The sequence below is a fragment of the Lithobates pipiens genome, unplaced genomic scaffold (genome assembly GCF_037356315.1).
Source record: "Lithobates pipiens isolate NorthernLeopardFrog02 unplaced genomic scaffold, aLitPip1_a1.2 Scaffold_41, whole genome shotgun sequence".
Lineage (NCBI taxonomy): Eukaryota > Metazoa > Chordata > Amphibia > Anura > Ranidae > Lithobates > Lithobates pipiens.
Window position 1 is genome coordinate 3,204,380 of NW_027507861.1, and position 16,377 is coordinate 3,220,756.

Below are 16,377 nucleotides of genomic sequence, written 5' to 3' on the forward strand. Positions count from 1 at the left end.
TGTTCACACGCACACACACATACAAGCATGCTCACACACACATACATGCATGCTCACACGCACACACACATACATGGATGCTCACACACACATACATGCATGCTCACACACACACACACATACATGCATGCTCACACACACATACATGCATGCTCACACACACACACACATACATGCATGCTCACACACACACACATATAAAGACAAATACAGTAGTTGGTCTTATAAAAAAAAAAAAACGCCAGACATTTATTTTACTTTTCCTGCTGGGTACTGCACTCTAGGGGGAGACAAAGAGCACACACTGTGCTTTTACTTAGGCTAATGTGAGGAGCTCCCGCACAGTGCCGATTTCAGTTCGGCTGATGATCGGGGAGCTCCTCTCAGCCTCCCCTCCTATCGAAGAGTACAGGGGGCCCTCAAGGACCCCCTGCAGCAAGGGGCCCAGTCGCCATGGCGATCTTGGCGACCCCTATAATTCCGCCACTGTCTGGGGCCCTTTCTGACACAGAAAAAAATTCTATATAGCTCTTCTGAACCCAAAGATGGCTGCCAAAATTTAGAGGGAGCTTTGTGTGCAAATCTGTCACAGACTCCCTGTCAGAAACTGGATCATCCGCTGGCTGTTTTGTTGTTTCAGGTCCTGAAGGGTGTAATTCCCTTGTCTACCAGCAGGTGTCTCCCAGTAGTCAGCAGATCCCAGCAATTAGCCTCACCTGATGCTGGCTTCTGGCAGGGTGTTTAGCCCCTCTTCTATCTTTCCACAGTTCCTCAGCATTCTGCTGTGTGTCCCAAACATCCTGGCAGTAGGGCAGTAATAGGGAGTAGAGCAGGGATGATGCAGGGCTTCTCACTGACTGTGCCTATATGAGAGACAAATGTGTCTCCCAGGTCATTCTTGTGGATTTCTAGAAGACAGCTAAATTGCTGAAGTTCCTGAACAGGCTTTAAGCAGGGTGGTGCAGGAGAGGTAAGTATTTATAGGTAGGACAGAATTATATTTTAGTGACAGAGTTACTCTAACAAATAAATTGCTTAGGCATACAGTCCACCTAAAGATCAAGAGTAGTGGTAAGTGAATTGGCCTGGCTTCAATTTGAAGGGTAACCTGCGAACCAAAAAATAACCTGAAACCCATAAGCTTGAACAGCTCCCAAACCCAACTGTAGTCTATGGGAACTGATCCTTTATTTCCTGACCTTTTCAAAGACATATTGCAAGTGGTTGAGCCACATATCATCACTGGTTACTTGGGTTCAGTCAGCCATCTGCATCCTAGCAACCAATGACAATGTGCATCTGCCTTCATCATAGCAACCAATGATACCATGCAGCCTGAGGGCCAGCATCCTAGCAACCAACAGGTGAGGAGTTCTCATTTAATGGCAATAGTAATTCTGCCACTAAATGTATGACTTTGCAGCAGCTGGAGGGTTGGCAGGCGGGCCAACTGGTCAAATCTGGCCATTTCATTTGTCACTTTTGGGAACTGCAAGACGTTTGGGTTCTAGTCAGTTTCATGGTTGACCTGAACCCGAAGCCCCAACCAAGAGATCCTCCAGGTCTTAGAGAAGTTCCCTTATACTTACACGTGGTGTGTTTTGTGGATGATGGTATAAATAACCTGACCTCATCTCTGATGATTGTGGTGTGTAATGGGAATCAGAGGCATCAAGCCCTGTACTACCAGCACCCAATCAGCTTTACCAGATCATCTCTAGACATGTGCATTTCGTTTTGTTACTAATCAAAATTCGGATGAATTTTAATTATTCAGACATTCGGATGTATCCGAATTACAATGCTAACAAATTCAACCGAATTCGGACATAATTCAAATCAAATTTGAAAAAAAATTGAATTTGAAAAAAATTTTATATGAAAACAATTTGAATCAAATTCGAAAACAATTCTGGTCGAATTTAATTTGAAAAAATATAAATTGATTTGTAAAAAAGAATACAGTAAAATAGAATATAAAATAATAACACAATAGAATGAAAATCAAAGAATAGTAAAGAACAGAATAGAATTTAATAGAATGTAATAAAATACAATAGAAGAATATGACCTCCTTCTTCTATAATTTAAAATAGTATAAATTTGAATTTGAGAATAGATTTGAAAATAACTAATAAAAAATAAAAATAAAACAATGGAAACTAAAATAATATATATTATATTTTATTATAGTCTATTCTTAGTCTATTCTTTTCTATTATTTTATATTCTAGTACATTCTATTTGAATTTGATCCACAATTTTATATTAAAATTAGAATTACAGAAGATGGTTTTATATCTTTATATATATATATATATATATATATATATATATATATATATATATATATATATATATATATATATATATATATATATTTATACATATATACATATATCTATAACCATCTTCCGAAATTCGAATTTCATATAGAATGAATTAGAATAGAAAAGATTTGAATAGAAAAGAATAGACAAAATAAACAATTGAACAGAATAGTATAAAATATTATTTTATTCTATTCCAATCACTGAGTCCAAGCCTTATTTTTCAGGGGGAAACCCTAACCCCAACCCTAACCCTAACCCGAACCCTGATTTGTGGATTGTCCGCTTGCCACATCACCTGCCACAAGTTGTGGATTGTCCACTTGCCAGGTCACTTGCCACAAGTTGTGGGGTTCATAGCACCAAATAGACATGTGCATTCCGTTTCGCTCCGAATCGAAATTTGGACGAATTTTCATTATTCGGACTTTCGGATGCATCCGAATTACCGAATTGCAATGCTAATGAATTAAACCGAATTCGGACGAAATTCGAATCAAATTTGAAAAATTACATTTTGCAACCCGAATTTGGGGCCAAGTATCTCGGGGCCACTTATGGCTAGAAACCCCAAATTTGGTATGCAAACACAGTAGAACTAGCACTAAGTGACCCCGAGTTACGGGGTCCCAAATTCTGGTCGCAAAATGTCAAGCACTTTTCTGCAGCAGAGAATGAAATTTTGTGACTCGAATTAGGGGCCACGTATCTCTGGGTCACTTGGTGCTATAAACTGCAAATTTGGTGATTTTGTAGTGCTAGTTCTACTGTGTTTGCATACCAAATTTGGGGTTTATAGCTATAAGTGGCCCCAAGATACGTGGCCCCAAATTCGGGTACAAAATGTCATTCTCTGATGCAGAAAAGTACTTGACATATTGCCCATGTCTCGGGGTCACTACGAACCCCACAACTTGCGGCAGGTGACGTGACACGTGGACAATCCACAACTTGATCACATGACACTCATGGCAGGTGTCATGGCAAGTGGACAAAAAAACAACTTGTGGCAGGTGATGTGGTAAGTGGACAATGACATACAGCATATGTACTTGCCTTGTGATCGACATCCGTGACTTCTTCAATCAGGCATGCTGACAACTTCATTGATGTGATAAATATAATGAAATAAGATGTGGGTGTTTTTTGCACTGTACACTGCAAGTATGAGAAGTTGATGTGACAGATGTATATAAGTAACTAACCATCTTCCAAAATTCCTAATTCAAATAGAAAAGATTAGAAAAAAATATAATTTAATAGAATAAAATAGAAAGAATATACAACCATCTTCTGAAATTCAATTTAAAATAGAATAAATATGAATTTCGAATAGTATGAATTCAAATTTTTAATTAATTTTAAATTGGGATAGAAAAGATTATAATAATATAGAAAATAGACTAAAAAAACTATAGAACAGAACAGAGTAGAATTTATTATATTTTATTCTGTTCTGTTCTATTGTTTTTATAGTTTATTTTTTTTATATTCTATTAAATTATTTTCTATTAAAATCTAAATCATTATATACTAAATTCGAATTTTGGAAGATGGTGGTTTTATAATATATATATATATATATATTTCTTTCTGACATTCGAATTTCATATAGAATGGATTCGAATTTAAATAGAAAAGATTAGAATGGAAATAGAGAATAGACTAGAAAAACATTAGAACAGAATAGAATATAGATACTATCGATTTCATTTTTCATATCTTTTGCAGATTACTATTTGTTTCCATAAGATCTCCTGCAGACTATTAGCATCAATTTTTTTGCAGATCTCCTGCAGACTATTAGTATCTATTTAATTTTCTCACCAGATCTCCTGCAGACTATTAGCATCTATTTCTTTTTTTTAGCAGATTTCCTGTAGACTATTAACAGCCATTTCACTTCTTTTTTTGCAGATCTCCTGCAGACTGTTAGAATCATATACATTTTTTTGCATATTACTATTTATTTCCATCAGATCTCCTGCAGTATATTAACATCTATTTCATTTTTTTTGCAGATCTCCTGCAGACTATTAGCATCTATATCTAAAGGAAATGGGTGTTCTAACGCAAAAAAAGAAAAAAGAAAAATGAAATAGATGCTAATAGTCTGCAGGAGAGCTGCGAAAAAATGAAAAAGATGTTAATATACTGCAGGAAATTTGATGGAAATAAATAGTAATCTACAAAACAGAAACATTAAATTGATTCTAACAGTCTGCAGGAGATCTGCAAAAAAGAAGTGAAATGGCTGTTAATAGTGTACAGGAGATCTGCTAAAAAGAAATAGATACTAATAGTCTGCAGGAGATCTGCAAAAAATGAAATAGATGCTAATAGTCTGCAGGAGATCTTATTAAAACAAATGATAATCTGCAAAAAAAATAAAAAATGAAATAGATAGTATCTATATTCTATTCTGTTCTATTGTTGTAGTCTATTCTCTATTTCTACTCTAATCTTTTCTATATGAAATTCAAATGTCAGAAAGAAATATATATATATATATATATAAAACCATCTTCCGAAATTCAAATTAAGTATATAATGATTTCGATTTTAATAGAAAACATTTTAATAGAATATAAAGGAATAGACTAGAAAAACAATAGAACAGAACAGAATAGAATATAATAAATTCTATTTTGTTCTGTTCTGTAGTTTTTCTAGTCTATTTTCTATTTTATTATAATCTTTTCTATCCAAATTTAAAATTAATTAATTTAAAAATTGTAATTCATACTATTCGAAATTCAAATGTATTCTATTCAAATTCGAATTTCAGAAGATGGTTGTATATTCTTTCTATTTTATTCTATTAAATTATATATATTTTTTTCTATTCTGTTCTATTTGAATTAGAAATTTTGGAAGATGGTTAGTTACTTATATACATCTGTCACATCACCTTCATACTTGCAGTGTACCAGTGAAAAAAAACACACACATCTTATTTCATTTATATTTATGGTATAAATGAAGTTGTCCACTTGCCACGTCACCTGCCACAAGTTATGTATTGTCTACTTGCCATGACACTTGCCACAAGTGCCACGTGACCGGCCACGAGTGCCACGTGACCGGCCACGAGTGCCACGTGACCAGCCATGAGTGCCACGTGACCTGACACAAGTGCCATGTGACCGGCCATGAGTGCCACGTGACCACGTTGTGGATTGTCCACTTGCCATGTCACCTGCCACCAAGTGACTCCAGATATGGGCAAAATGCCAAGTACTTTTCTGCAGCAGAGAATGACATTTTGCGATGTGAATTTGGGGCCACTTATCTCGGGGACACTTATAGCTAGAAACCCTAAATTAGGTATACAAACTCAGCAGACCCAGCATTACAACATCTCCAAATTTGGGGTTTCTAGCACCAAGTGACCCCAAGATACATGGCCCTAAATTCGGGTCACAAAATATTTTCGAATTTGGTTGAAATATTTTCGAATGCAACCATTTTTTCGAATTCGGTAGAAAACAAAACAAAATCAGAAAACGAATTTAACAAATTTAACCACTTGACCACTGGGCACTTAAACACCCTTAATAACCAGACCAATTTTCAGCTTTCGGTGCTCTCGCATTTTGAATGACAATTACTCAGTCATGCAACACTGGACCTATATGAAATTTTTGTCCTTTTTTTTCACACAAATAGAGCTTTCTTTTGGTGGTATTTAATCACCGCTGGGTTTTTTTTTTTTGTGCTATAAAAGAAAAAATACCGAAAATTCTGTAAAAAAACGAATTTTTCTTTGTTTCTGTTAGAAAATTTAGCAGATTAGAAATTTTTTCTTCATAAATTTTGGCCAAAATTCATACTACTACATATCTTTGGTAAAAATAAGTACAAATTGGTGGATATTATTTGGTCTTTGTGAAAGTTATAGAGTCCACAAGCTATGGTGCCAATATCTTAAAATTGATCACACCTGAAGGACTGACGGCCTATTTCAATTCTTGAGACCCTAACATGCCAGAAAAGTACAAATACCCCCCAAATGACCCCTTTTTGGAAAGAAGACATTCCAAGGTATTTAGTAAGAGGCATGATGAGTTTTTTGAAGTTGTCATTTTTTCCCACAATTCTTTGCAAAATCAAGATTCTTTTTTACTTTTTTTTTTTTTTCACAAAATTGTCATATTATCAGGTTATTTCTCACACACAGCATATGCATACCACAAATTACACCCCAAAACACATTCTGCTATTACTCCCGAGTACGGTGATACCACATGTGTGAGACTTTTACACAGCGTGGCCACATACAGAGGCCCAACATGCAGGGAGCGCCATCAGGCGTTCTGGAGCACCCAGGACAATTCTGACATTTCTCTCCTACATGTAAAAATCATCATTTATTTGCTAGAAAATTACATAGAATCCCAAAACATTATATATGTTTTTTTAGCAAACACCCTGGAGAATACAATGGTGGTCTTTGCAACTTTTTATCTCGCACGGTATTTGCGCAGTAATTTTTCGAATGCTTTTTTTTGGAAAAAAAACTGTTTTGTGCTTAAAAAAAAAAAAAACACAGTAAAGTTAGCCCAATTTTTGCATAATGTGAAAGATGAAGTTACGCTGAGTAAATAGATACCTAATATGTCACTCTTCAAAATTGCACACGCTCGTGGAATGGCGGCAAACGTCGCTACTTAAAAATCCCCATAGGCGACGATTTACATTTTTTTTACTGGTTATATGTTTTGAGTTACAGAGGAGGTCTAGGGCTAGAATTATTTCTCTCGCTCTAACGTTCGCAGCGATACCTCACATGTGTGGTTTGAACACCGTTTTCATATGTGGGCGGGACTTACGCATGCGTTCGCTTCTGCATGCGAGCACATGGGGACAGGGGCGCTTTAAAAAAAACATTTTTTTTTATTGTTCATTTTACTTTATTTATTTTAGTTTGACATTTTTTTCCCCAAAAATAATTTTTTTGATCACTTTTATTCCTATTACAAGGAATGTAAACATCCCTTGTAATAGGAATATGGCATGACAGGTCCTCTTTACAGTGAGATGTGGGGTCAATAAGACCCACATCTCACCTCTAAGCTGGGAAGCCTGAAAAAAAAAAAGATTCTGGCTTTGATCGTATTAGCGATTCGGTAGAAGCACCGGAGGGCGGAGGGCGGCGGGAGATGTCTATGGCTGGGTATTGCAGGGTATCACCGACTATGGCTGGGTATCTCAGAGCATGGTGTTGCAGAGTACTGCGTTGCAGAGCATTGCAGGGTATTGGCGGGTGTTGCAGAGCATTGCAGAGTGTTGCAGGGTATTGGCGGGTGTTGCAGAGCATTGCAGAGTGTTGCAGGGTATCGGCGGGGGTTGCAGAGCATTGCAGAGTGTTGCAGGGTATCGGTGGGGGTTGCAGAGCATTGCAGAGTGTTGCAGGGTATCGGCGGGGGTTGCAGAGCATTGCAGAGTGTTGCAGGGTATTGGCGGGTGTTGCAGAGTGTTGCAGGGTATTGCAGAGCGTTGCGGAGTGTTGCAGGGCATTGCGGAGTGTTGCAGGGCATTGCGGAGTGTTGCAGGGCATTGCAGAGTGTTGCAGGGCATTGCGGAGTGTTGCAGGGCATTGCGGAGTGTTGCAGGGCATTGCGGAGTGTTGCAGGGCAATGCGGAGTGTTGCAGGGCAATGCGGAGTGTTGCAGGGCAATGCAGAGTATTTGCAGGGAATTGCAGAGTATTTGCAGGGAATTGCAGAGTAATGCAGAGTATTTGCAGGGAATTGCAGAGTAATGCAGAATATTTGCAGGGAATTGCAGAGTAATGCAGAGTATTTGCAGGGAATTGCAGAGTAATGCAGAGTATTTGCAGGGATTTGAGGGGTTAATTTTCGGTGAGCAGCGATGTGGGCACTGCAGATGCAGCCCACATCGCTGCTGACACCGATCTCCTCCCCCTCCGCTGTTCCGATCGGTACAGAGAGGGGGAGGGAGGAACCGGCGTCATAACATGACGCCGGCTTGTTTACAAGTGATCACTCCGTCATTTGACGGAGCGATCACGTGGTAAACGGCCGCGATGAGCGGCCGTTTACCGTGATTCGTGATGCGCCGGGTCCACTGGACCCAGCGGTCACGGATGCTCTCGTGTGCGCGCCCCAGGGGGCGCGCGAGAGCAGAATTCTAGGAGGCCGTTAATTAACGGCCTCTTAGAGTTAAACAACCGCCCTGATGCCGTTAATCGGCAATGGGCGGTTGTTAAGTGGTTAACAAATATAACTAAACTAAATTAAGTAATTAATTAATTAACAAATTAAAACTAAATGAAACTAAACAATTTATTTTTTCCTTTTGCACATGTCTAGCACCAAATGACCCCCAGATATGGGCAATATGCCAAGTACTTTTCTGCAGCAGAGAATTACATTTTGCGACTTGAATTTGGGGCCACGTATCTCGGGGCCACTTATAGCTAGAAACCCCAAATTTGGTATGCAAACACAGCAGAACTAGCACTACAACATCTCTATATTTGGCATTTCTAGCACCAAGTGACCCCGAAGTACGGGGTCCCAAAGTCGGGTCGCAAAATGTTAAGCCCTTTTCAGCAGCAGAGAATGACATTTTGCGACCTGACTTTGGGACCACGTATCTCGGGGTCACTTAGTGCTAGAAACCCCAATTTGCTGATGTTGTAGTGCTAGTTCTACTGTGTTTGTATACCAAATTTTGGGTTTATAGCTATAAGTGGCCCTGAGATTTGTGGCCCCAAATTCGGGTCGCAAAATGTCATTCTCTGCTGCAGATTAGTACTTGGCATATTGCCCATATCTCGGGGTCACTTAGTGCTAGGAACCCCACAATTTGTGGCAGGTGGCATGGCAAGTGGACAATCCACAACTTGTGGAAGTTCACGTGGCACTCATGGCCGGTCACGTGGCACTCGTAGCAGGTGTCGTGGCAAGTGGACAATACACAACTTGTGGCAGGTGATGTGGCAAGTGGACAATCCACAACTTGGGGTTCGGGTTAGGCTTAGGGTTAGGGTTTCCCCTTGAAGAATAAGGCTTGGTCTCAGTGATTGGAATAGAATAAAATAATATTTTATACTATTCTATTCAATTGTTTTTCTATTCTATTCTTTTCTATTCAAATCTTTTCTATTCTAATATATTTATATGGGAAATTCGAATTTCAGAAGATGGTTATATATATATATATATATATATATATATATATATCCATCTTCTGAAATTCTAATTTAGTATAAATTGGGCGGCACAGTGGTGTAGTGGATAGCACTGTCACTTAGCAGTAAGAATCCCAGCCATGACACTACCTGCCTGGAGTCTGCCTGTTCTCCCTGTGCCTGCGTGGGTTTCCTCCGGGTACTCCGGTTTCCTCCCACACTCCAAAGACATGCTGGTAGGTTAATTGGATCCTGTCTAAATTGTCCCTAGTATGTATGAATGTGAGTTAGGGACCTTAGATTGTAAGCTCCTTGAGGGTAGGGACTGATGTGAATTTACAATGTATATGTAAAGCACTGCGTACATTGACGGCGCTATATAAGTACCTGAAATAAATAGTATAAAAATTTGGATCAAATTCAAATAGAAAATATTAGAATATAAAATAATAGAAAAGAATAGACTAAGAATAGACTATAATAAAATATAATATATATTATTTTAGTTTCCATTGTTTTGAGTTATTTTCAAATCTATTCTCGAATTTGAATTTATACTATTCGAAATTATAATTTCAGAAGGTCATATTCTTCTATTGTATTTTATTACATTCTATTAAATTCTATTCTGTTCTTTACTATCTTTGATTCTCATTCTATTGTGTTATTATTTTATATTCTATTTTACTGTATTCTTTTTAGAAATCGATTTATATATTTTTTCAGTTTTTATTCAAATTCGATTCAAATTGTTTTCTAGTTAGAATGGACTAGAATTGTTTTCGAATTTGATTCGAATTGTTTTCATATTCAAATTCTTTTTTTCGAATTCGATTCAATTTTGTCCGAATTCGGGTTGAATTCGTTAGCATTGTAATTCGGTAATTCAGATGCATCCGAATGTCCGAATAATGAAAATTCCTCCGAATTTTGAATTCAGAATGAAACTAAATGCACATGTCTATAATGGACACCTGGAGGAACTTTTATCAGGACATGGAACATAACCCCACCCCTACTGAGGTTCCCATTCCTCTATCCTCAATGTGTAGATATATTGACGACGACCTTACACTAACGTCTTGGGAACAAAAAGGAATCACATTATTCACAGACTTGATGGAGCGGGGCAGAGTCATCTCCTTTAAAGCATTAGCTCAAAAATACTCCCTTTCCATGTCAGATCAATTCATATATATAAGAATCACATCTTCTTTAAGGTTGCACCCTTTAACACCTATCAAAATCCCACATCAGGCTTGGGAATTCTGGACTGATACGACAAAACTTATCAGAGGCATTTCTCTCATTTACAACCTGCTACAGCAGAAGAACCAATTTACTAAAGTACCACCACTTCCAAAATGGGAAAGGGACCTATCCGTATCCTTTACAGAGGATCAGTGGGAAAAAGCCATTAAATCTAACTACTGCTATATTAGATCCATAACTCATTGGGAATCAGCTCAGAAACGACCTCTTAGGTGGTATTACACTCCTTATATTACTGCAAAATTTTCCACAGATAGCCCTAATGAATGTTGGCGTGGTTGCGGCAAAATAGGAACTTTATTACACATGATATGGGAATGCCCCAATCTCAGGAGCTTCTGGGGAAATGTATTTAACCACTTTCAGCCCCGGACCATTTTGCTGGCTTAAGACCAGAGCACTTTTTGCGATTCAGCACTGCGTCGCTTTAACTGACAATTGCGCGGTCGTGTGACGTGCCTTCCAAACATAAGTGACGTCCTTTTCCCCCCACAAATAGAGCTTTCTTTTGGTGGTATTTGATCACCTCTGCGTTTTTTATTTTTTGTGCTATAAACAAAAATACAGCGACAGTTTTGAAAAAAGTGCATTATTTTTTACTTTTTGTTATAATAAATATCCCCCAAAAATATATATAAAAAACTTTTTTTTCCCCTGAATTTAGCCCGATACGTATTCTTCTACATATTTTTGGTAAAAAAATTGCAATAAGCGATTATTGATTGGTTTGCGCAAAAGTTATAGTGTTTACAAAATAGGGATAGTTTTATGGCATTTTTATTAATAATTTTTCTAGTAATGGCGGCTATCAGTGATTTTTATTGTGACATTATGGTGGACACATTGGACATTTTTGACACATTTTTGGGACCATTGTCATTTATACAGCAATCAGTGCTATATAAATGTAGTGATTCCTGTGTAAATGACACTGGCAGTGAAGGGGTTAACCAGGGAGTGGCAGTGTAGGGGTTACATTTTCCTAAGGGCGTGTTAATAACTGTGGGGGGCTGGGCTTTGTGTTAGTGAACACTGATCTCTGCTACAATCACACGGAGCAGATATCAGCGTCACTTGTTGCTAGGCAGAACAGGGAGATGCTGTTTACAATGGCATCTCCCCGATCAGCCACCCTGTGAGATGATCGCGGGTATCCCCGTGGCGATCGAGTCCAGGGGACCGGCGTCCGGACTCACAGGGGTCCCGACCGGAACGCGAGCGTGCCGCTGGCGGCGCACACACAATGGCAGGGCAGCATATAAAAATAGATGTACCTGTACGGCATTACGCCTGCCCGTGCCATTCTGCCGACGTACATTGGTGTGCGCCGGTCGGGAACTGGTTAAACTGATATCTAAAACCACTGGCATCATAAAAAAGGGTAACCCGGGAATGGCCATACTAAGCATTCCTGTAGACCAATACCCGCCTTCTCCCAGAGCAATGGTAATTCAGATCCTGATGGCAGCAAGACTGACGATTGCTAATCAATGGAAATCCTCCAATTCCCCAAACATCAGTGAGGTTGTTAAAAAAAGTAGATGAAACTTTCAAATATGAGCAGATTACGGCCACGACAGAAGGAAAGTCTCCACGTTTTTACGCCCAGTGGGCACCTTGGATCAACATTAGACAAATTACGTCACACCCCTTGTTATCTGGAATTTTGGTTTTCTGGTTACTAAGATACAATATAAAGTTAGATGCTGTTCTGATCCATAATGTAAGTTGTATAAAACTCCGCTGTCATAAACAATGACGCACACTACCATGTTACCAAATAGATGCTGGATAATGTCCCACTATGTTCTCCTTCAATGTACCACTGATTAAAAAGCTTCTGAATATTGTACAAAAGTATATCTAGAATTGTATTTGACAAATCTTTCAATAAAAATTATAAAAAAAAAAGAAGCTACAACTTTCACACAAACCAATTAATATACATCTATTGGGATTTTTTGTTATTATCAAAGACAAGTAGCCAAAATTTATGATGAAATTAGATTTTTTTTAAATAATAATAATAATAATAATAATAATAATAGCAACAATAAAATATTTGATTATATTTATATATATATATATATTGTAAAAAAAATGTAGAAAAGTTTTGCATAACCACACAATTTCCAATGCTATTTAGCACGGAGTTAAATTCAAATAAAAATGGCCTGGTCATGAAGGGGGAAAACCTTCCAGAGCTGAAGTGGTTAACAAAGTGATTTCCTATGATGGTCAGCTCCATCTAGTGGCCATAATGAAGTATTTTTCATAAAAGGCTTACATTAGTAAAAACACAACAATACCGCATTATGGCCACTAGAGGGAGCCAATGGTCATAGGAAATCACTGTATGAGATAAAATATGGACAACATTCATCACAGCTGGGTGAATTCTTCTCATATTCATTCAACAATTAAATAAATGAGAACACTGAGTGTTTGCAAAGCTTACATCACATATCAATGAAAGGCAATGACTCCATTTTTATATTTTAATCATTTTTATTGGAAGTTCTCATATTGAACAATCAGTTACAAAATACAAAGTGTTACAAATGACAAGTGACATTGTCCATCCTTGTTTATATAGACATATCACATTGACATGGAGTGATAAAACACAATATAAGTGGGATATTTGTGAGACAAGTCCTCCCTGTGCACGTGCCAATAATAAAGGACATCCAGGGACTCACACCCCCTTCACACACTCCCCACACATATATCCCCCTGCTTCTTATATGATGAGATCAGCCATGGAGTATATCTGAGGTGTATATCAGGGTGTGCTTCTTCCCCACATGAGACCTGTGATGTCCAACAACATTCATATAGAAGACATTTCCCGCACTCAAGGCACTAATACACCTCAAGGGTTGTGTGGGATCCCTGATGTTCAGGAAGACAGGACTTCAGTGAGGAACATTTCACTCACTCAGGACAGGAATACAGCTTCTCCCCTGTGTGAGATCTCTGATGTGTGGAAAGACTGGACTTCACTGAAAAACATTTCCCGCACTCAGGACAGGAATACGGCTTCTCCCCCGTGTGAGATCTCTGATGTGTGGAAAGATTAGCCTTCTGTGAAAAACATTTCCCACACTCAGGACAGGAATACGGCTTCTCCCCCGTGTGAGATCTCTGATGTGTGGAAAGACTGGACTTCATTGAAAAACATTTCCCGCACTCAGGACAGGAATACGGCTTCTCCCCCGTGTGAGATCTCTGATGATTGTAAAGATCAGACTTCACTGAAAAACATTTCCCGCACTCAGGACAGGAATACGGCTTCTCACCCGTGTGAGATCTCTGATGTGTGGAAAGATGGGACTTCCTTGAAAAACATTTCCCACACTCAGGACAGGAATACGGCTTCTCCCCCGTGTGAGATCTCTGATGTGTGGAAAGATAGAACTTCCTTGAAAAACATTTCCCACACTCAGGACAGGAATACGGCTTCTCTCCTGTGTGAGATCTCTGATGTGTGAAAAGACCTTGCTTCTGTGAAAAACATTTCCCGCACTCAGAACAGGAATACGGCTTCTCCCCCGTGTGAGATCTCTGATGTGTGGAAAGATTGGACTTCCTTGAAAAACATTTCCCGCACTCAGTACAGGAATACGGTTTCTCTCCTGTGTGAGATCTTTTATGCACATAAAGATGACATTTATGATGGAAACACTTCCCACACTCAGTACAGGAAAACCTCTTCTCTGTTGGAAGGACGGCCCCGTCCCGCACAGTCTGAGGTTCCTCAGGATCAGAGGAAGACGATGGTCCATCTACACTGTGTGGTGCCGGATGGACATTTGAGGTGGTCGGGTTTTCTCCTGGACTATACTGTGTGATGTCCTCATCTTCTACTTCACAGTCTGGAGACAAAGTGAGACAATCCTCTGAGGTTTTCCTCATCTCCCGTCCATCTACTAAAATAGAAATACAAAGATTATTACTAGACATGAGCTGATTGGTTCCCCTAAACCAGGACTCCGCCCACATCAGGCAGCTTTGTCTCTGAGGATCTTACAATTCCCCCCTCAAGGTAACTAGTAAATGGGTCCTCTGATCTCCTACCAGATCATTTCTTTATTCATGGACCTTAGTCAGAGAGTGAGGACACAACGAGAACTGTCTATTATAGGAGTGACAGTGATGAGGGGATTATAGGACGAGTGTCCCCTCCCCCTCTATCACTCATTGCCATCTTCCCAACACAAGAAGTCCTGAACTCCCTGATTTAGTCATGAATAACAGCGGGGCTGAGCCCCACCAGAGGTCAGAGAGTGAGGATGGGGGGAGAACAACCAAGATGAGGACTGGACTGATCCTGAAGACCCCCATCATTGGCTTATTGACTCCTCCCTCATTATCACTTTCTGTTTAAGGGTCCAAAGTTGGAGGATGTTATCTCATTATTATCAATATGTAGAAGTCTGTCCTCCAATCACATCATCAGATATAAAATCAAACCACTATAATCTGATTCCACCCTGAAATGAAATAAGTAATCAGGAAGCTGCTCACATAATACCCAGATATGAGGTATAACAGAATTCCTCCAAAATATGCAGCGCTGGCCCTTTAAATCATATACAAATAAAACGCACCACAGATGAGGTCATCAGGGGCTTGATCACGGATTCAATCCCTAATGTGATGTCTACACATTGGGCGGAGCATAACAATCTAACGTCATCACGCCCATTGCGGCTGGACCGAGCGCTGAGGAGATACACTGTGCATGTCTACCGATGTGTGTGACAGATATTTCTATGTAATAAAGTGAGAGATGTTATAGATCTATACTATGTGGAGAGTTCTTCTTGTCTCGGGGCTGAGACTATACAGCGGGGGTCAGCAACCTGTAGATCACGCCCACGTGACTGGTAGATCTCGGTCTGGGCTTGCTGACCACATGCATTGTCATGGTTGGTGGGTGTCATAGATGGTGGGTGTCGTGGTTGGTGGGTGTCATGGTTGGTGGTTGGTGGGTGTCATGGTTGGTGGTTGGTGGGTGTCATGGTTGGTGGGTGTCATAGATGGTGGGTGTCGTGGTTGGTGGGTGTCATGGTTGGTGGTTGGTGGGTGTCATGGTTGGTGGGTGTCATGGTTGGTGGGAGTCATGATTGGTAGTTGGTGGGTGTCATGGTTGGTGGGTGATATGGTTGGTGGGTGACAGGGTTGGTGGTTGGTGGGTCTCATAGTATGTGGGTGTCGCACCTACCAAGCATAACCCATTCATGTGGATGAGGCCACTATGCAAGTGCCCTGCAACCATGTGCAGTACAGAAGAAAAGGGGTTAAAGCAGGCAGAATTGTTGCTTTCTCACCACCTGCTTTAACCCCTTGGACCTTACAGAAGCATGAAGTTGTGGGGCTCCTCCATAATGCCCTTATTTACTTAAATTGGTAAAATTGGCAGGTAGTACACTGCTGCTCCTCTGAAAAGCGATCCAACTGTGTGTTGACAGGTGGTGAGGAGGTGATATGTTGCCTCCTCACCACCTGATTTACACCCATGATTGCGGTGCAATGCACACTATTGTGACACAGTAGTATGGCAATTAGAGGGATAACTCAGGTTTGAGGAGGTGACACTGGGCAATACTGT

At 39.6% G+C, this 16,377-nt stretch overlaps 1 protein-coding gene across 1 annotated transcript in view; it reads right to left on the reverse strand.

Moving 5' to 3' along the window:
- Window positions 1-16,377, reverse strand: part of LOC143956763 (uncharacterized) — a 129,640-nt gene that overhangs the window by 39,374 nt on the left and 73,889 nt on the right. The window contains exon 4 of the mRNA XM_077466945.1: window positions 13,704-14,472. Coding sequence (XP_077323071.1) covers window positions 13,704-14,472 — 769 coding nt within the window. The remainder of the gene's footprint in view (window positions 1-13,703; window positions 14,473-16,377) is intronic.